The sequence below is a fragment of the Salminus brasiliensis genome, chromosome 7, assembly GCF_030463535.1.
Source record: "Salminus brasiliensis chromosome 7, fSalBra1.hap2, whole genome shotgun sequence".
Classification (NCBI taxonomy): Eukaryota; Metazoa; Chordata; class Actinopteri; order Characiformes; family Bryconidae; genus Salminus; species Salminus brasiliensis.
In genome coordinates this window covers 10826099-10848299 of record NC_132884.1, presented here as the reverse complement: position 1 = coordinate 10848299, position 22201 = coordinate 10826099, and the positions used below count along the sequence as shown (strand labels likewise).

General features: G+C 37.3%; 2 protein-coding genes across 2 annotated transcripts; one reads left to right on the top strand and one right to left on the bottom strand.

Annotated features, from left to right (window-relative positions):
- Positions 1 to 94: 94 nt before the first annotated feature.
- LOC140559964 (actin-related protein 2/3 complex subunit 2-A) lies at positions 95 to 11259 on the bottom strand. Its single transcript, XM_072683816.1, has 10 exons — positions 11029 to 11259; positions 9830 to 9864; positions 9495 to 9607; positions 8632 to 8677; positions 8276 to 8462; positions 7808 to 7901; positions 6957 to 7083; positions 6635 to 6735; positions 5255 to 5355; positions 95 to 545 (listed from the first exon to the last, which is right to left on the bottom strand). Exons 1-10 carry the CDS (start codon positions 11100 to 11102, stop codon positions 524 to 526), a joined length of 900 nt encoding a protein of 299 aa, XP_072539917.1. The 5' UTR covers positions 11103 to 11259; the 3' UTR covers positions 95 to 523.
- Positions 11260 to 18286: 7027 nt separating this feature from the next.
- LOC140559427 (C-X-C chemokine receptor type 1-like) lies at positions 18287 to 19362 on the top strand. The gene has a single exon (XM_072682934.1). The coding sequence runs from the start codon at positions 18412 to 18414 to the stop codon at positions 19360 to 19362; it is 951 nt and encodes a 316-aa protein (XP_072539035.1). The 5' UTR covers positions 18287 to 18411.
- The last annotated feature ends 2839 nt before the right edge of the window (positions 19363 to 22201 follow it).

Genomic DNA, 22201 nt, shown 5'->3' with positions numbered 1-22201 from the left:
AACTAATTACATAGAAGCAACCACAATCATGCTAGTACTTGGCAAGCAAGGACAGAAACTGTTTGAGGTTCTCAGGAAACACAAAACAGAACAGTTCCAAAAGAAGGCGTTTTTATTTGTTATGTTGTACCATCCACTGACAGCGGTAATTTGTGACAGACAAGAAAGAGAAGGGGAGGGGCAATAAACTCAAGGGCCGCAACCAGGTATACTGTTTGAACACATGTAAGTTGGTGTAGTAGCAAGACAGCAACAAGTATCCAGAGTAAAAGATTTTGTATCAAAATGTTCATTTTATACAGATATATCTATATATTTATGGTTTTAATATACGATTTGATATGCTCCAAGGAAGGAATGCCCTTTTTAAAATGTCTGACATTTTATTTATGAAGCATATATTCTTAAAAAAGAAAAACAACAAAAAAAGAGACAATGACTGAAAAGGCCTTCTCTCCCGTCCAAGAAGGCACTGACGTTGAGAGGCCTTTTCTAAGGAGCCTGGGGTTGGAGTAAATGTCTTCTAGCGAGAGAAGGTCTTGCCCCTGAAAATACAAAGCACATGGTCAATGTAAGTGTATGTAGCGGCAATAGCTGTGTTTTGGAAGGGTGTAACGATTTCTATGCCTAATTACATTAAAAATGTCCTAAAACTGATACCCTAACATTGAAAAATGTAAATGTAAAACTGTACCACTGATAAACCTTTCACCTTTGAGGGTATCATTATCATCCACTGTCAAACGAGGCACCTGAGTGCAGTGTACCTTTGTAAACTGGGAGCGGCTTATGTTATGCATGTTCCTCCACACATTTAAAAGACTTTTTTTCATTAAACCATTATAAAGTCCTCATTCTAAGCAACATGAGTTGTATATAATATAAACAAAAGAGCTGACTGACTTAACAGCAATTATGGGCCAGACACATAGAATAATCAGTTAATGAAAAAACAAACATGAATTCATTCAAACAGTTCTTTTAATTGCTGAATTGTGATCTATGAGCACACTGCAAATTTTCAACAGTTTTAAAAACACTTACCAATAGGTGTTACACACTCTCAAATATAATAAAATGCACACTGCTTTATCTAATATTCCACTGGTTTCCAGTACAAAGTTCAACGTGTTTGGTTTTGGAAAGTAATATGTTTAAACAGTTAAACGTTATTACATTTTGGTTATTTTAAATGATGTGTAATTATTTCTTTAAATATAATAAATTCATACCATAACAATGGTGATCCGATTAGCCCAGACTGACCCCAACTCATTTTCCCACAAGACTGGTAGTATTGAGATCAACTTAAACGTTAATGATTGTGTTTCACATTAAGCTTCATGTGATCATTTGTTTTTTTAATGTCATGAAGATCAGAGCTGAATGGATTACATCTAAATACAGAACAAACAAGGGTCATTATATATTTGAATAACTTGCTGAATAAAAGAACAGCAAACCCAGCAAGTAGACACAGATGGCTCTTGGCATGAAAAAGTTCTGTAAACTGTTTAGCGAAATTAGCAACATGCCCTGCTTAGCTTACCTCAAGCTGATTGGCAACAAATAAGCATCATGGTAACTTGGTTATTGACATCATACAATATGGACATGTCCTCAATCATTTTTACTGACCCCAATATTGTCCATAGTGTTTTCTTAGCAAGGAGAGCCCAGTAATGTAAATGAGCCGGGATGTCAACTTTGTTTAAAAACTGGTTTTAGGGGTGTGTTTATACTAGTCAAGTTTGGTTCGATTAAAACGAACGCTTCGTTTAATGTATAAATGCAATACAAACCAAAGGCATCTAAACAAACCAATGATGTCAATGATGTCATAAGATGGCTGTGTTACAGGTGTTCTGGCAGCTAGAGTTTAGCACGAGTGAGTCTTTGTACAGACCTGCCCACATTTCTGTGCTTTAACTTCTTTGGTCCCAAACAACACATTACCACACTGTGCAGTGTTTCAAAACTAGCCACCATTAGAATTGCATTCATTAGTGCAATTGCCTTGGTAAAGACATGTGCAAGTTAGCCTGCAGCCACAGTAAAATTTGACAGCTTAAACATGCAATGTTCCGTGAACAAATTAACACATGTGCTTTAATACTGTTAAACACATAATTTACTGAGCCAGGTTTAAGGGCCCAGGGCTTAGATTTTATAACTGCATGGCTTACGCAGGATCCACAGACACACCGGCCTTGTACAGACCTCTACAGCCTGTTGTCATACATGCGCCACACATCACCCTTTTCCCCCTTAATTTTGGTTTGATTGCAAATATGTCAGTATGACTGCAAAGCAGACCAGGAGTAAAATGGAACAATGTATTTCTATTATATCAATGGCATAAATGGTAATAAAAACATATACTATTTAGTGCAATTATTTATGTGACAATAGATCATTCAAAAAAATAGTTATATAAGAAAAAAGACGCTTGCCTGATCGGAAGCGATAAGCAATCAGGGGCACCATGGGAACACCCCAACTGACATCAAACACTGGGTCTCTACGACATGCCATTCAAACACAGTGTCCAGACATTGCTGCTAAATATAGCACTACATGTATTATGTGTGCAATTTTTGGACATAGTATGCTATGGTGACTGTTGAAAAGTGTAAATCCTTATGGCAAGCATGAAGTGCATGTTACTCAGTGGCATAGGTTTCACCTCAACTTTTTATAACAAAGCCTTTACTCATATATAATGATCACTAAATTCCATGTAAAAACTTTGTGATTGTCAAACTGGCAGATTCATGATTTAAAAATTATTTTGTTTTTTGTTTTCATTTGAAACAAAGATAGGATCAGATCAAGTCGGTATTTGGCCAACAGTCAGCATTAAGAGACTCTTGTACATCCCTACCGCACTCATTATGTTTTCCTAGTCTCAAAATGTTTATAAATATGAACAAAATTTAGGTCTGATCCTAAATGTGTGCAATGTCAAAAACATTTCGAAAGTGTAATTTGACATGAATTAAAAGTATTTATTAGTAAATATTTATATAATAAAAAATACAAGAATAATTAGTTTGGTAAATTGTTTTACATGTGGCAAATTAGTTAATTAATTAATGTGGATTATTTCATTATCGGTTGCAAGTTTTTTTAAACCTCTTTCTTTCTTTCTTTTTAAGTCTCTACAAATAGTTTTCACTCTCCATGCTCCCTCAGGAACTTAGCACACCAGGATTGAGGCTCCCAGTATGAACTTGCGAACTGGCAACTCCATCTACTTCCAGCCACACTAAACGACCACAAATATTTAAAAATAACACAAAATGACAAAAATAATAATAATTAATTTAGCTTAAACTAAAAGCTAGGAGAATACACAATGCTAGTTTTGCGTCATTTTAAAAAAAGACACCAAACAATATAGAAAACCACAGTTGTCCTCTTAGTATGTCTGCAATTGTGTGAATAACATGACTAATGAACTTCAAATAAAACTTCCACAGCTGATAAGATCAAAACTGTTGACTTGCTTACGAACCAAGAATGAGAATCAACAAGTCTTCCAAAGAATCAGATAAGACAACATGATTTGTTGGATTAGGACCATGAATGCTAGATATGCAGGGACTGACACGAGCGCCGATATATGTTCTGAGGAATTGCTAGTTCACAGTGTTCTCATTGCCCCAGGTAAAAATGCCCTACAAAACATGTCCAGATAACTCTGGGTTGCTTAGTTTGTCATTTTAAGCACTTCAACAGTCTTCATTTGAGGTCTTCAATTGATAATTATCCTATTTTATTTGCTTTAACAGCCATACACCTAAACAATGTGGCAATATTTGCCAAGAATTTATGAAGCAGGTCCTTCTATTAAAGCTACAATGTGACAACCTAAAATGATCAAATGTGAATGGCTTTTTTTTGACTGTCACAGATTAAATAAAAAAAACTGAAGCCAAACTCTTACTGAATAACACTGACTGGATTAACAACGGACGTCATTGTTCTCGTCTGTTAGAGTGACATGGGTAAATGGTCAGACATGATCATAATCAACCACGTTTTAACCATTAAACAAATGAAACAAAAACAAATAAACAAAAAAAACCCGAAAACATTATTGACCTTTAGAAATGAAATGTTAGAGATACATGTTAAAGAACGGATATTATTCAATACCTTTAAACAGAAATAAAGTTTGAATGCTATCACCAGTGACACATTAATGATGCTAAATTTACATTTCACACAACTCAATGTTGTGGGAATTGTAATGAACATTGTTTTACTAGGCTAATGCAATGTTAGCCAAATCTGGAGTACCCCTGCACAAAGCATTTCAATGTTTTCTCTGTCTTCACCAATCAGATAATTAACAAACCCTTCTTGAGTTACAATGAGAGACAGCACTAGTATATTTAGGGAAAAGCTACTGCAGGACCAGGAATGGCAAACACATTCACATAAACATTTTTCATATGGCATGGACAAGACAAGCTAAAAAACAGGTCCACACGACAGTAGTGTATTGGTGTAGCAGTATTGTAGTAGCAGAGTGATGTATTCGAAGTATCGTATGTTAGAAGTCTTTACTTTGCTGCACCCATGAGGCATGTTAGCTTAACACATTTCTATTAGCTTTGGCTAAGATTAGGTCACATATGGCAAAGAAATTGGTGGAGTGACAATTTTTCATAGGATTTCTGGAGCCGTGAGCAAGGTCCATTTTTCCATGTGGTGGTTAAACTGCAGCAATACGGATGGCCCGAAAACCTGTTTACATATTGTACCGGGTTTGTAAAAATGCTCCATTCATGTGACCCACAAATACTTTGTCTGTATATTTTCACTGCAACTACAGTGGGTTAAACCACAAGTATAAACAAATACAGCATATTTAATATATGCCTATGCAATTTAGAAAGAGTTCTGTATAATGTGATGAAAGACTAAAACATTTGTCCAGTAAGTATAACAAAATGTCAGCCACACATTTGCTTTAACCTCATGTGTGCATTAATCAGCAGGGGCAATCTAGTTTCAATTTATAATACTTTCTATTATTAAAACCTTTTGGCAATCACTTTTTGCTAAATTCATTTCCCTGTGATCCATCATTATCCCTGTTCATATTTTTAATGAGCAATTTCTATGCACAACGTCTGTTCAGAGCCATTCCACAAAAGATTCATGGCCAACTAAGGGTTTAGGCAGAGTTCATGGTTTAGAAGGAAAACCAGGCCTTTTATTAAATGTGGGCAGCAAGACTTACGAGATGGTCTTCATCTCCTTTTTCTCAGCATCAGGTCTTGCTCTGTTCAGCACCTTCAGGAAGTCTGAGGTTTTGGCCCTCATGCGTGTATGAATGTAGGCCTAAGAGAAAAAACAAAACAAAACAAGGGGGTTGTATGAACTAGAGCTTATCAGAAAACTGATCTAGAGTAAAGACATTCAACTACTTGAGGTATGGCCAGAAGCCAGATCTACAATTTACTGCCATCCTATGTCAATACTGAAACAAGGCTCAAACAGACATGCATCCCAACTACTCGCTTTCCAAAAGTCTTTATGGTCCACAACAAATACAGCAGTGAAATAAATGAAAACCTGAATGACAACTATGTGCAAGCACACATATGCAGTTTTCATCAGATATACACCACCCATCAAAACCTTAGGCAATTTCTTTTTGCTTTGTTTTGTTCTTAATCATGTTCATTTTCATTTTACTTATCAGTAAGAAAAAAAGTATTATAAGTCTTTAGCTTTGTTCAGTGGTATGTTTGTTCTGGTATGAAGAATGGGTGTAATTAAAATCATAAAAACACGGGGCAGGACTTACAAAAGCTTTCCTAAGAAAACAGTGTTTGTTAAAAGAATCCTAACAAACACTAAGAGGTTCATAAGAATTCTATTATTTATTTATTCACCAACTGCTCTTAGGAAGAAATTCCTAAAAAAAAAAAAAAAAAAAAACAACAACACACTTATGCAGTATGAAGATTCTAACACTGACGAATGTTTTCTAATTTGGGATATATTCACAAACTCTTCTCAGTTTAAAAATTGTAACAAATTTCAGAAAATTATTCCTAAATGCAATTCTCAAAAAAAAAAAAAAAAAAAAACTTATTAAATATTGTCTTAATGAAGTTTTATTTATTTTCTGTAGTTTTCATTGTTGGTCATTTGTAACATTTTTTATGATGCATTTTACAGCTATGTTCAAAAACATTCTAGACATTTAAGAGCTAGAACTGAAAAAGCCAGCTTCATGAGAATTGTAATATGATGCTGGAAAACAAGGAGACATCTACACGAGTCGCTTAATTATGATTAATTATCTTAATTATGAAATTAAGAAAAAAAGAACATCTAGGAAGACGTCTTTAAGTCACTTTTGTGACTCCAGTCCCTGGCTTTTGAATGAGAGTATGAAGAGTAGTTAAACTTTTCTACCATGATTTCCACAGGAGTAAACAAATCTTAGGGTTTTTTTTATTTAATATGCTAAGTGATATGCTAAGGAAAACATGCTCTTATAAAACCATTACTTAAAAAAAAAAAAAAAAAAAAAAAAAGACAGGTGTCCTCAAATGCTTGATGACCATTGTACAGTATTGTGTTTTCCAGTATGAAGAGTTTCTTTCACCTTGGAGCACTTGATGTGGTAGTGCAGGTAGTCTCTGAAGGTGTGGATGAGATTGATGGTGTTGTCTCTGGCATTTGCGTTGGTGTGGCGGGGGAAGAGGACTGCAAATGAAGTGCTCTTGTAATTAGAGTAATTACAACCTCAAAATTAGAGACAAATAACACAGAAAACAGCGGTCTAATCTGAACCAAACTACATTCCTTAAGATGACAGCTAAGACAATGTAACTGAAAGGATTCCTTGAATTTTTTTTAAACCTGAATGCAAGGCAGCACGCACACAGACAACAGGCGGAGGATTGATAGATAGAGGGTGAACATACCAAATGTGATGTAACCAATGTTGTCGCCCACAGCAGCATCTGTGTCTTTCAGTTCCAGAGGAGGTTCCCTATGACTAAACAGCACCTGTGGGGCCGTGTGACTTGCTCGCCGACCCTCCTTAAACTCCTGAAACAGGGAGGAAGAGATGTGTATATGAATATGAATACACATGTTTATTGTTCAGGTAACAATTTGCAGAGAACACCAGAATAAAGGACCAATCCAATCATACTAGTCTTCTTGACCTACTTTTGATCCACTTATAATGTTTGGTAGACATATGTTTACATGACCATTTTTAATGCCATGTCTAATGATTATGCATCTTTTCTTTTTTTGATTGATTAATTTAGAATATTTGAAGCAAACAGTCTTGTACAAACAATTGGGCACCCTTGGTCAAATTACATTGTTTTTGTGGGTTTTTATTTATTTATTTATTATTATAACCGTCAACGATGTCTATGCAGGCACCGTACAGAGTTGTTGGTTAACACACCCTTTGTCAGAAGTTACAGCTTACAAATATGTTTTTGTAACACCAAATCTGTCTTTTATTTGTTCACTTTTCTTTACTCTTTTTTGCAGTCCAGTTCAGAGATATCTTTGTGTTGTCTTGCATGAACCATCCTTGCATGAACCATCCTCCAAACATAGCATTGCTGATTGTGGTACCAATACTTTGTACAAGCCACACTGGTGCGTTTTCATTGATGGAGTAAGTGTATTAGGACTTTCTGGAATACTTTATATATGATTAGTGGCTGTGTTTACTAATTTTTAATTATTAGTTATTACTTTTATTAACTTGGTTAGCACCTGTTATCCAAACAAAGAAAACAATATTGACCTGCATAAATACTTTCCCGATGATGACATCATCATCATCCTTGAAGACGGTGCTGAAAACCACTGTCACTCTGTCTTTCTTTGCCTCCAAGTACCTGTGAAACAACAAAAAAGAAACTTTTCTACATTAGCACAGCATGCCAATTATATAACTAAACTAAGGTATTATATAACTAAGAAGGGACAGCACAGTCAGATGTGTGATCTAATTCCTTTTACTCAACTAATCATCATCATCATCATCATCATGAAGTGAACAGGGTGTGGTGAAGCAGTACACTAAAGTTTGCAGTGCTGTCCCTCAATGGGACCAATAGTGCAACTTTAAACAAATGACCTCTATGACACATCTATGCACCCATGTTTGGGCCCCAAGCTTTTACGGGATTCACTTCACAATGAAACTGTTTCAACTGAGACAATGTATTTAGAAATTAAGACTGCTACAGTTTGACAGTGCTTTGCTTACATAGACTCATCATCACGGTAATGGACCACTGCCCTCTTCTCTCCCTCTTTGCCCTCCTCCTGGAACTTAAAGTACTTCTCAAACACAGATGCAAAGCAGTTCCTCTTCAGCATGCCTGCTTGGTGAACAATATCCTCCTTGTTCACAGGAAGCGCTTCCAGGTCAAAAAGTAAGGACACGTTGTAGCCTAGAATAAAGACAATTAAGGGAATAAAGTGAGTAACGATGCTGGACGTCCCATCTTTGCATTCCAAGAAACTAATACACAAATCATTTACAATCTAAACACTGCATGTATTTGTGTTGCATTTTTAACATTTTGTATCCTCCAGTGTAAACAAAGCAAGCTGACATACCTGACTCAGGTGCCACAAGGAAATTTCCGTAGACTCTCTTCAAAAGCTGAAAATGATTCTTGCAATTAGTGGCAGTTTGAACTAAGACAACACTAAAACAACAGGCATTCTCCATTACACAGCAATGTATTTTTGGTTTCAAGACCAACAGGCATTGGATATGAGCCAGCCTGAAAGGAATTTACAAAGGAAGGCAAAGGAAGGTTATAAGCAACAGTTATTACTGTAATGTGCTCTTAACCATAATCAGTGGTTTCATGTTTGGGACACACTTCACAGACATTTCACTCAGTCCTTAAATACCTTGCACTGTTCTGACATCTGTTTTGGAGGGATAAAATGTAAACAATGAGAATGTGAATGCCAACTGTACAGGCATGATTCTCTATTACTTCAAAGAATAAAAGGCCATGCTAGTCTTCACTGTAAGCAATATATCTATATAAGCTGCACCGCTGGCTGCATACAGTCGCACAGGTTTGTTTCAATTACCTAAATAAATTCTTTATTTATAACCCTTCCTCTTTTTCTAGCTCAGAGACACTCCTGTCACTAGAGGTCATCAGAGTGACTCATAGCACTTCCTGTTTTCAGCCAGCGACCACAGTAGCCTCTCTCTTCCTTAAATGGTGATGATTAGATCTCACTATAGCGTTACATTCAAAACTCTTCCAAAATAAGAACTCCAAACAGCACCAAACAGAATCGTTTAGACATATGCTAATAATATCCTAAAAATATCCCCTAACCACCACTGAAACCCAACTAACCAACCCAAAACATCTTGAACAGCATTTATGGACAGCACCTGTGTAAACATTGGCTATACTTTCTCACTGCTTTGCACTATGCATGGTGTGTACCTCATCAGCTCCATGTTCCTGCAGCTCCTTGTAGAATTTGAGAGAGATGCTGACCATAACTTTTGTCTTGTCTCCATTTGGGTTTGAGATGTGGTAGAGGACACCATCAAAGTCTACAACACAGATATGCAATGTCAAATAGAGTTAAAATTAGATGATTAGCAAGTGACAAAGAACTTTTACAATGAAATTAAAGCTGAGACTAGAAACCGACAAGCCCTGATACTCACACTAGATACAGTAACAATTAGGTAAACCACAAAATTTCTTCTAGTGACAACCAAACAATCACAAAACAGCACACATGGTATTGACAAAACTTGGGGGGACCTTACCAGCAAAAGTGACTTCCACTGCCTCTGGTTTATTACTTCAGAAAGAAGAAACACTGATTAACAAGAGGTGCAGCCAAAATTAACCATTAAACCACACAGTCAACTACTTATAAGAAAATCCAGTACATAGGATGTCCATACATGCAAGCAAAAAGAGCAGCAAGACAGGTGTTAGCTGTTTTTCCATTGTGTTCATGCTGGCCTGTGTGTTAGTCAATGGGTTACTATGGAGTTATTACAGCTTCAGTCAAGCTACAAGACAAGTTGATGCACGGCACTAACTACCTTCTCCCTCAGAACATGACAGAACAAGGTTTGGTATTCACTTTGAATTCTACACAATGCAGTCACATCACCCTACAGCGGCTGAAAAGTGGATAATAAATTTCAAAATCCTATTTGAAAAAAAGTATCACGCTTATGTCTGATATTCATGGTGTGTGACCATGTATAATTAAAGGCATGAACACTCAGGCATGTCAAATGTGTAGAGCTATAAGCATTTTAGCTAGCTAGTGAGTAGCCAATTGCTGGAGTGACCATGAATTCACTGTGAGAGTAAAAACACATTATTTGACTTCACTTACTTTCCATTAAATAAAGCAAGAAAGTACAAGTTAATTGTACAAGAAAGTACAAGAATGAGTAAGGAGATACAAGCCAGAGGCCTGAAAGACTGTATACAGCATTATGAGGAAAATAAGGCAGTTGAAAAGGGCAGTACAAAGCCCCACACTATGAAACTGCAGTATAAAGCGAGTAAGGCAGAATAGACAATATACAGCTGAACGAGAATGAGGTGGAATAATGTAGCTAGTATAAGGCTGAATGTGACATTAAGCTGAACAAGGCCCTGCGCCTTGAACAAGGCAGTATAATTAACAAAATGCAATATAAGGTTAAATAAGTCAGAATTGCATTCAGTACAACGTCGATACAGGGTAGTACGAGGCAGAACACAACTGAATAAGGCAGTGCAAGGCACTAGAAGCAGCAGCAGGGACACACCCGCACTACGGGAAATGCAGCGGACACGTAGCTCTCAGCAGAATTACAAGAGTGACACAAATCTAACAGAGAGCAGAAGCACAGCAGAAAAGTAAACTGCAGTTAGCTAAAGAAAAAGCAGTAAGTCCAGTGTTCAGGTTAGAGAGGAACCAGGCTGCACTGCTTCGGGCTAAACCGCTGCTCTCTCTCACCCGTTTGATGCGCTCTCAAATTTCAGAGACAACGTCTCCTCTATGATCCGGTTGTTAATTTCCAGAAGAATCATATCGCCGCTTTTAAAAGATGTGAAATGTTGGGTATAAACGAATATTTAATCTTTGTTTTCACCAATTCTCTCTAATTCCCTTTTCTGGTATATTTACTGACAACAGGCCGCTTCCGCCTGCAACGCTTCCGCTGCCCCTTTTCCGAAGGACCCGGAATAGGTGGACTGTGTGTCTGCCTGTGTAAAAGACCGAACATCATCGTTATCTCGCTTATACCATCGCATATGGCTGTATGGAAACGCTTGAATTATTCGGCCATAGGTTGTTTTTGCAATTCGAAGCAGCATTTGAAAGCCTGATAATGCAAAATAATTACCCACACAACGAAGGCACACACTATTGTGTGTAACTAATGAATATTGTACTTTGTTGTTCTCTATACATTTATTAGGCCAACCTAAATCTCATTTCATTTGGCAGCCCTGATACATCAGTGACACTGACTGACTGACACACACACACACACACACACACACACACACACACACACACACGCCAAATGAAGTGAGATTTAGGTTGGCCCAATAAATGTATAGAGAACAACAAAGTACAATATTCACTCACCAACTATGAGTCCTTTTCCTGTTGTTCTTTTGTATCTAGCCATGCGTGGAATTACATGCAGCAGTGTTTTACATTTTAATATGCTATGAGGAACACATACTTGTATGTGTCTTCATAGACAACCACTGAAGTTACATCTCAAATATTACTAAAGATATTAGTAAAGACCAAACATGCTTAAGGCTATGTTCACACAGCAGTATGTTAGGGTCTTTTTTAATATGATCTAGCTATATCCAACATTTGTCTGAACAGTTACACTGCTAAACTAATGTGCCTGCGCAAAAGAGAAATGCTCCATGTGCCCCGTTTTCACTTCTCATTAAAGTGGCCCAAATTGTAACTAAAAATATCAGATTCAGTGTTTTTGCCATTCACACTGTCACACAGGTAACACATCTGTGACACATATGATGGAAAAGTTGTCTTTTTTTATTGGTTTGCTATGGCTGTGGGGACCGGCTGGGCCACACATGGCCACACATGAACCAGCTGAGACTGACTAGTACGCTCTCCTTCTAAACTTTTAAAAATACAGCATACTAAAAATGGCTGAAGTGGGAAGTAACTAGTTCCTTTAGCTTAGCCACATGTAGACAGTGTAAGCACAGTTAATGAACAGATTTATACTTATATACTTTTACTTGATAATAGATATGAGTACCGGTTGTTGGGCTGGGGGTTACCGAGTAGGGGTGTACAGGAATGAAAATGGCCTACAAAGGTCTAGATCTAACAGTCACAGTTTGGCACCACTTTGCACTATGTTGGACCAGTAATGGAGATTTGCTTGCATTCAGCCACAATCCAAAAGAGTATTAGCGAGGTCAAACGGCACTCTAGCTCAACCCCTGTGTCTTACTGTGCTTCAGAGTGAGATGAGGAAGGAGTAAGAAATATAATGTCTTGGTTAAAAAAAAGAAAAAGATTTAAATGAGTGGTAGTAGTAAACAATTGAAAGTCTGTTCTGCAATATGCATTGTAAATTTAGAAGCTTTATAAGCTTGGATCAATTCACAAAAGGAGGTGATACGCATGCAATTAAAATACAAAGTATTCTGAGGAACTCAAGTTCCCATATTGAAAATGACCAGAGTTTTTTTTTTTGCACACTCAACTGGTATCAACAGTGTTGCTGTTGCTCAACAGTGGTGCTTCATTAGCTTTATAACGATTCAAATAGAGTTTAAAGTAGCTTTGCAATTTGACAAACAATTTGAGAATACATAAAATTAAGTGATAATAAAATACAATTATTATTAAAAACACGGAATAACTGTATGATTAATTTAATAGCAAACCAAAATTAATATTTTTATTTATTTATTGAGTGAGTGAGTTATTGAGAGAGGAACCTATCAATAATAATAATAATAACCTCTACCTCTAGCCGATTGGGCTGGGTGACCATTTACTCGGAGAAGGTAAATGGATCAATGGATTTATAAAGAGCAGAGAATGTTGAGCAGTATCAGAGTGTGTCTGACGACTCCGGTGGGTCTGACTATAACAGCCTAATTAAAAGGAGAAAGCCAGAATGTAACACAGACATGGGAGCTTCCTGACACGCTATGCGTCCATCTGCTCCACCGTCCACAAACCTAAGTGATCGTATGCAAGCAGCGAGACGACAGCTCCAGCATCTCAGTATACTACAATTCCCTGTGTCAGTGAACCCCTGGACCTACAATCTTTATCTAAGGGGAAACATTAATTACCAAAAGCTAAACTAAACAGATGAGTTTTAAGCCTAGATTTAAAGATTGAGACTGTGTCTGAGTCCCAAACATTATCTGGAAAGTTATTCCAGCGTTGGGGGGCTTTATAAGAAAAGGCTCTTTACCCTGCTGAGGTTTTCTGAATTTTGGGAACTACTAAGAAGCCAGCACCCTGAGATCTAAGTAACATTAATGGTTCACAATATGTAATAATTTCTTGCAGGTACTGAGTAGCGAGGCCATGTAGGATTTTGTATGTTAATAGAAGAATTTTGTAGTCAATATGGAATTCAGCTGTGAGCCAGTGCAGTGCTGATAGAACTGGACTGATATGGTCAAATATTCTAGTTTTAGTAAGGACACTGGCTTTCTGCTGGAACATCCTGACAATACAGTAATCTAGTCTTTATAGTAAATCCATCATAATATATACTATTATAGTCTTTTTGTATTCAATTCTATCTCTTAAACAATCAAAGCACTAAAAGAGATAAATAAAATAGCTTAATGTAAATGGCTAAAATAAAAAGGCTGCACACTAGCACAATATCATTATTTTTCCATTAGAAAATATATTTTCTGCTTTGAAATCAGTATATAAATAATACATATCATTATTAGCAGTAACATTAAAACTGGTAAATAACATTGATTATCTCATTACGATGGCACCTGTTAAGAGGTGGGATATATTAGGTAGCAAGTGTTAAGGTTGATGTTTTGAAGTTTGGCATAAGGATCTGCGCCACTTTGACAAGAGCCAAAAAGCAGTTCTTGTGGATTTTTTTCTGGTATGCAGTTGTTAGTATCTACTAAAAGTACTCCAAGAAAGTGGAACTAGTAAACCGATGGCAGGATCATGGGTCCTCAATGCATATGAATGTAATAATGAAGGCCCAACCTACATTTACATTTACAGCATTTAGCAGACGCTCTTATCCAGAGCGACTTACAAGGTTACTCGTATTACAGAGGAGGGTCAGTGTAATGTTAGGAGTCTTGCCCAAGGACTCTTATTGGTGTAGCGCAGCACAGTCACCCAGCACGGGAATCGAACCCCAGTCTCCCACACGGTGTAGTAGCTCAGTGGCAGGTAGTGGTGTTATCTGTTGCGCCACACCAACCTCACAATTTACAGGACTTAAAGCATCTGCTGCTGATGTCTTGGTGCCAGGTACCATAGGACTCCTTCAGAGGACTTGTGCAGTCCATGCCTTGATGAGTCAGAGCTGTTTTGGGGCAAAGGGACCTGCAAAATATTAGGCAGGTAGTTTAAATGGTCTGGCTGATCTGTGTATTTTCTGCAGTAATTGTTAGATTTGGGTCAACTTATTCTACATGCTCAAAATTAAAACAAGGTTCAGACATTTTCCAGGAGAGCACTGTGGCATGACAGGTGGTTTGTATGCTGCACAGCTCCAGGGGACTGGATTTGTGGATTCAATCTTTGCACCGGTCACTGTCTGGTGTGTTCTCCACTTGTGAATATGTTTTCTCCTGGGTACTACATGCCGGACATTGGACTGGTCATGAGAGTGTAAACTTAACCTGAATTTGGTCTGGGCCTGCTGTAATATTTATTTTTGTTTTTAGTTTTGACTTGACAATGGATTGCTACACACGTGGACAAAATTATTGGTACCCCTACGCTAAAGAAAAGAAAAACCCACAATGGTCACTGAAATAACTTGAAATCAAAAGCAATAATAAATCAAAATTGTCTGGAAATCAACTAATCAAAATCAGACATTGCATTCAAATTGTGGTTTAAAAGAATACTATTAACAAACTGGCCTGGACGAAAATGATGTAACTCCTTGTAAAAGCTCCTTGGATTTATGTGGCATCTTTTTAATGATTTGCTTTCAACAACGGTTTTCTATAGTCTTCTATTAAGTCCACTTCGGTATCTTTGGTACCTGTTGTCAGACATATTCAATATCTATAGGTATTTCATAGTTATATCACTGTATATATTATACTATATACCATACCTTTTATATTTATTTGTATTATTTGTGGAATGTGTTCAGGTTTGTATGCACAAACTGGTTCTGTATAAATATATAGTAAATTCCTCAGTGAGAGGAAGTCCAAAGTAGATATGTTTAATAAAGTACATGTACAAAGTAGTTCAGTTGTCAAGACAGAACGGTAAAAGTAAACAGCTGAGTCATATTACTGTGTAATGGCTAAACGGTTGCCTGCGGAGCAGCAGCAGTGGGCAGTGGACAGAGCCATAAGAGAGAGTAAAAAAAACTTTATAGGTCTATTGCAGCTAAACATGGACCTCTACTGTCCCCCACTGTACAATTTCATAAATAAGGTATGATCACAAAACAGAATCTTATCTCCTATATATATATATATATATATATATATATATATATATACATATACATATACATATATGCATAATGCATAGTCCGTCATACATATCTGTTTTTATTACCATGACGGACTATGCATTATGCAGTTTTTTTCTCACCTTTACAGCTGTGTTTATGTGATCATTTTTAATGTGACAATAAAACTTCATTTAATGTCTTATCTTTAGAGGAATTTAGGGAAGCGCACTATTCCCTGAAAAACCCACTTGTTTCTTAAACTCCCTGTTGCAAAACGTTTTCCTGTGTTGTTCAATACTTACATTTACATCGTTAGTGTGGAAACAGCTAATGATGGATGGCAGTAAACACTGTAACACACCCCTTTAATCCCACTGGGTAAGTTAACAGATAACTGATGTTACAAGTTATAAGTTACAGTACAACATTCATACATTGTTTGTCACGCTAATATGTAATATTTCTTTTTTATATATAATTTAATAATAGTAGTAAACAGCAACAGTCAATCATATTTAATTGAATTACAAGACAGTAAAGCTGTAACTGTTCAATCTTGCCAAAATAAGTCAAGATAAAGCTGTGAAGTGGATGTATTAATAAATTAATCTAAATTATCACAAGCTAATTGACCAAGCCACGCTGGTCCTATATTCAAATGGACGTCAGACTGACATCATGTCTGGTAAATGTGCCTGATGCAAGGCAAAATTCGCATGTTGGCCCAATAGGAAGTATTAACACATCCAAGGAGCAAAAACCACTAGCAGAATAATAAAAGACGTTCTAGTCTTATTCTCCCAAAGCTGGAGGAAGCAATGGAAGGTAAGCTATTTGTCTTTAACCATAACAATGAACATTTTAGGCCTGTTGGTTTTAAAACAAACATTTTTACAACATCTAGATTAATTAAACAATGTAGCTAGGTCTTAAGAATTTCAAGAATCCTGTGCATGTGGTAAATAATAAATTCCATGCTTTAATGATCTATTCGCATCCATTTATTGTCATGCTATCTTTTTGAGATTTAATCTCTACTTTTAATTGGACCTGACCTGACTAACCTTTAATTGAATTAACTTAGGATATTCATATTATTATTTATGTTTACTCTCAGGACTGGCCATAGCCTTGCTGGTGCCCTGAGCAAAACTCGGGGCATGGCCTCATATGTCTCCTAATTTCCCCATACAATTATCTGCTGCTGAACATGTTCAGCTTGTAGGTTTTCTGTTATATTTGCTTATTGGAAAGGGTTATTGATGAAAACCATTACCATTAAAGTTTTTTTTTTTTTTACAGTTTTTTGAGGCAAAACTGACCTGTTATCACAGGAAAGCTCATGGCTATGCTCATAAGTAATGCTCCACTCAAACTGTGTAAGGTGCTTTACTGTAGGTTAAAAGTGACAACTTTAAGGTAGCAAACAGACAAAAAGTTATTTTTAAATATGCCCCTATGGCCTATATTGTTTCATCTCAGGATTAACAATCTTTTTAAATGTATTTAAACATGAACTAATAATCCTTATTTTAATGATACTGAGAGATGAAGGATTAAGAAATGTGTTTTAAAGTTCATTTGTAAAATGTAATCTCACCATCTATGGATCTCACCATGGTGATACCACTTACTTTAACGTTCAAGAGCAAACCAAACTAATGTTAATCATACACTAGAAGACTTAAAACACTCTTAACATACTTTTCAAAGACTAAAGTCTGACACACTCTCACATCTAAAAACAATTTGTCATTGCATTGAGTTTGCAAAGACTGAGAATTCTTGCAGGGTCACTATTGACTGCATCTAGATTCCTTTAGAGATTATTTCCCATCATGCTCCTGGTGGACAAAGACAAACTGTTGAACAATAGAACAGAAACAGAAGCAGCGTTTGGCCAAAGCTGCATTTATGTGTGCAGTAGTAGTATATTTGAAACTACAAATAGGGACAGCAAGGTGCTTCCTGTTTGGTGCTGGAGAGAGCTCATCTATTGGTTATTCACAATGTCCATGTCACAATTTGCACGAGCCAAGACTAAAAATGTGATAATGCTGGTTGATTTGTCAGAATGTCAAGACAAGAAAAAGACTTTTTATTTTATAAGAATTTTACTCCAACATTGGAAATGTATCTGTGTCAGTTAAATTGACAATTTTTTGGTGTAAGTAATAAATACATTTCTAGAGCTTCAACAAAGCTCTTACACAATTCTCTCTAATAATGTTCAATTCATTTGGAGCTGATGTGCTGCAACTGATTCTAATTTCAAGCATTTTAAGCAGTAATTAATGTGAGGGTATTTTTTCTCACAAGAAAACTTCTATTTCTATTCTGATTTACAAATAATTTAAAAGACATTGCTTCAGTTTTATTACCTCCCAATATCGCTTAATATTGTTTAAATAAGAGATCACATCACACAACTGTATATGATAAATCTAACAAGCAAATAAAAAATCTATTTAATGTGATGTTTGATGAATCTCACGATTGTCTTTTTTTGCTTAACAGGCCTTAACAGACATTCAGTATCAAATGAGGAGTTCTATGACCTTCTTAATGATGTTTATAAAGAGCTCAACATCACTGATCTATTTACTAACACCTCCTACAAGGTGGATCATGCCCTAAGCTGCAATGCACAGCCACTTCCCGTGGAATTGCAAATCTTCATGTTCATTTTTTACTTGCTGGTCTTCCTCCTGGCCATTCCTGGTAATCTGGTGGTAGGGTTTGTGGTGGGCTCCAGCCGCCATGTGCTCAGTCCGTCAGACCTCTTTCTCTTCAACCTGGCCCTGGCTGACCAGATGCTGGCCTTGACGCTGCCTTTCTCAGCTGTGTCTATCTTGCAGGGCTGGATTTTTGGGGAATTTGTCTGCAAGCTGGTCAGCATGATCTTGGAGATTAACTTCTACACTAGCATCCTTTTCTTGGTCTGTATCAGCGCTGACCGCTACATGGTGGTGGTACACGCTGCCACGGAGGGCAGGGGCAGGTCCAGAGGCCGCTTGATGCAGAGCTGGATCGCCGCTGGTTGTGTTTGGATGCTGGGATTTGTGCTGTCTCTACCTGCATTTATGTACAATACAGCTTACAACCTGGACAATAACAGTACGAAAGTGCAGTGTGGCGAACGCTACGACATCTCTAGCGCCACTGAGTGGCGGTTTGCCACACGCTTGCTCCGTCACTTGCTGGGCTTCTTGTTGCCCCTGGGCACCATGATGGGCTTCTATAGTGTGACCATTGCCCGGCTGGTCAAAACCCGAGGATTTCGCAAGCAGAGAGCCATGCGGGTCATCATCGCTGTAGTTACAGCCTTTTTGCTCTGTTGGTGCCCTTACCACCTAGTCACGATGATGGACACACTGGTGAGGCACAAACTGGTGGAGTCAGGCTGCCGGAGGTGGCATGAGATTGACCAGGCCCTGATGGCCACCCAGAGTCTGGGTCTGCTCAACTGCTGCATCAACCCCATGCTGTACGCTTTCGTGGGAGAGAAGTTCCGAAGCAACCTGAAGAGGTTGCTACGCAGGAAAGGTGTAATGGAGAGAGAGTCGACTTCTAGGTCGTTCAGTCGGTCAACCTCCTCCACTTCTAATGCTAATAATGCTCTCACATAATTGCCTGTTTGGGACAAAGCAAAGAAAGAAAAGACTTAATAATATATCATGTAATGTCCCTTACTCAAAATGCACTTAATAGCTGTGTTCCAAAGCCTAGGCTGCAACTGAGGTAGGGTGGGTCCTCAGTAGGACTGTCCTATGAAAACTCCACACCACTGTGTGGTGGCATCCATTCTTCATGAAAATTAATTATAATTATAAAAAATAACATTTTTAAACATGTTTAAACTCTGCTCTGGAGGCTTTGTTTTCAGTCTACCTGGGCTGCAGCCTAGGCTTTGCAACGCCGATAATTATCCAAGATTTTCTGTTGTTTTAGACTGGACTTACAAAGCATCATGCAAAATTCATATCTGAACTATCACACTCCTCATACTCTTCACAAAACCGTACTTATGTGGTTTCTGACACTGTAGCCATGTCCTAAAGCAGCCAAGGATCAAGACTACTTTTGGAGTACCTAACAACATGACATAGCTTAAGGCAAATGTGTGATGGTAAAATACACAGCCTGGCTTTTTTAACTAGCTTCTACCGTTATATCATGTGTCTATTGATACCAATGCAATTTTCACATATTAAATTGTCCAAATTACTTTCTCTGTACTTTTTTTCACACCCCTGCTGACATTGAAGAGAAGGCTGTCAGTAGCATTGGAAGCACTTGCAAAAGTGCAAAAAATATGCTATGCTAGATATTACTAGCCAATTATTCTGAATATAGTTCAATATGACTGAATGCATGATTGTTTATGTGGACATGAACCTGAACATGGTATTTACACTTTGTTTAAGATCAATCTGTATATACACATAGTCTAAATACCATGACTGTACTAGAGTATAGATCATCTGCAGCTACTATAACATAGTAACATCATTTTAGTTGCACATAGCTGTCATAACTGTCATCTGTCATAACTCAGTAGTTGCAGGTTTGCCTCTGTCATTCCAATTAGTTTATCTCCTAACTTGCATATGTGGGGAGATGGTTCAGAAATTGAGTACTGTGACTGAGCTTTGATGTGTGGTGTTGATCAGAGACATCTATCTGTGACCACCCTCATGAGAGAAAATGTGCCAAGTATGCCAGAGGCCTTTAAACCAGCAGGAGTAAACACTGACCTACTTTTGGTGGAGAAAAAGAGAACAAAATACTCTCTCCGAAGGTGAGCAGAGTAGAGAGACATTCTATTAATCTCCTACATCCCTGATAATGTTCTCAAATATCACGTCAAAATAACTATGGTTAAACCGATGCCTGTAGTGTTGGTTTGGCTGATGTGCAATGCACAATTTTAGGGGTTTTATTAAATGCTGGTGACTTCAGAGTGTATCATTTTGTAATGTAGGAAAGAATACTCTGTCCATGTATTCATTATTCTTGTTTTCATTTCCATAAGAACTGCTAAAAATCTGGATTCTTGTACATGCATGTTATATGAGACCTAGGTATCATTGTAAAGAAACAGCAATACTGTCTATTCACTGTCTAGTAAATGTTTGTTTGCTTTGATGACCTGTAACACAGGAAGCTGCATACTTATGCAATTACAGTTTCCTTGTTCCTTTCTTTATTACAGCCAGGAAGATGTGTGGAAACCACACTGGGGGCAATACTATCAGCGTTAGAAGAATTACATGCTGTAGTCACACTTAGTCAATATTTCCATCATTGCACCAAATGAAGAAACCTGTAAATAAGTGGAAATAATTCAGATCTTAAATCAAAATCAGAATCCAAAGCACTTTATTTTAGCTAGTGAGGCTGCATTGAAGTTTGGACACCCCTATTTAAATGACATGTTTTGTTGATTTTCATAGTAAGCCAGTTTTAAACAAACAAACAAAGTCATATAAATTGTCATATCAATCCTTTGATGCTGAATTCTGATGTGAGGATGCAGGAAAGGAATTCTTCTGATGATTCCTCTATGTCACTGCACAGCAGAACAGTGCCACACCACTCGGTAGTCTGCTTTTTTTTTAAACGTTTTTTAGCAATCCTACAAGAAGTTCTCTTCTACTCTCTTCTACTACCTGAAAAATTTTATTTTAATTGCTAAAGCGCTGGCCAGCTACTTAGTAGAGCCCATGACTGCTGATAGATGGTCTGAGACCTTAGTAAACGTTATCTGAGAACGTAAATAATTTGGGGTGAGGTTTTACTTTAAAATTGTACAAAGCAAAATAATCCACTACTCTTCAGGTTGTCTTCTACTCACTGAGCTATTCACAGTAACATTGTCAAGGTGGGCAAACTTTTGCATGCCACTATATATAACTACCTACACAATATTGTGACACAGAACATAGTTTGTTTACCTTTAAACATGTAGTCTTTTTAAATACAATTTTTGAAAATAGACCATGATAAAAAGGTTGGACAATTATATTGATAATAGTAAAGCTTCGATTAGCATATATATAACTATTGTAAATGTTTTAGCACTGTAATTAGTCTTTTTTACATTTTGTTTGTCAAATCCCTTTTTCTCCCAATTTAGCACCACCCATCCACCCGTTCATAACTCCCCACTAGCAATGCTCCTGATACTAGGAGGGAATGGACACATTTCCCGTGATAAATGTAAAGCCAGTCACCACCTTTTTTCGATTTGCTACCGATGCAGCTTTGCTGGGCTCCTCCGCACCATTTAACCTGCGCCGGCCAACATCGCCTTGAGAGTGATGATGGGAGAGAGCACGGCCATTTATGTGTGTTAATATGAGCATGTTCCTTGTACATACATTGTGGCTGTGTGTATCCGTAATATTTCACCCCAGCTCTGCAGGCTATACACACAAAGGCAAACAGATCTACTGTACGTAAAAC

Coding starts and splice junctions, on each gene's coding strand:
- LOC140559964 (XM_072683816.1), bottom strand. CDS start 11,102: ATGATTCTTCTGGAAATTAACAACCGGATCATAGAGGAGACGTTGTCT. Junction 9,865..11,028: donor TTTGAGAGCGCATCAAACGG/GTGAGAGAGAGC, acceptor TTCTTTCTGAAG/TAATAAACCAGAGGCAGTGG. Junction 9,608..9,829: donor AGTGGAAGTCACTTTTGCTG/GTAAGGTCCCCC, acceptor TCTGTGTTGTAG/ACTTTGATGGTGTCCTCTAC.
- LOC140559427 (XM_072682934.1), top strand. CDS start 18,412: ATGTTCATTTTTTACTTGCTGGTCTTCCTCCTGGCCATTCCTGGTAAT.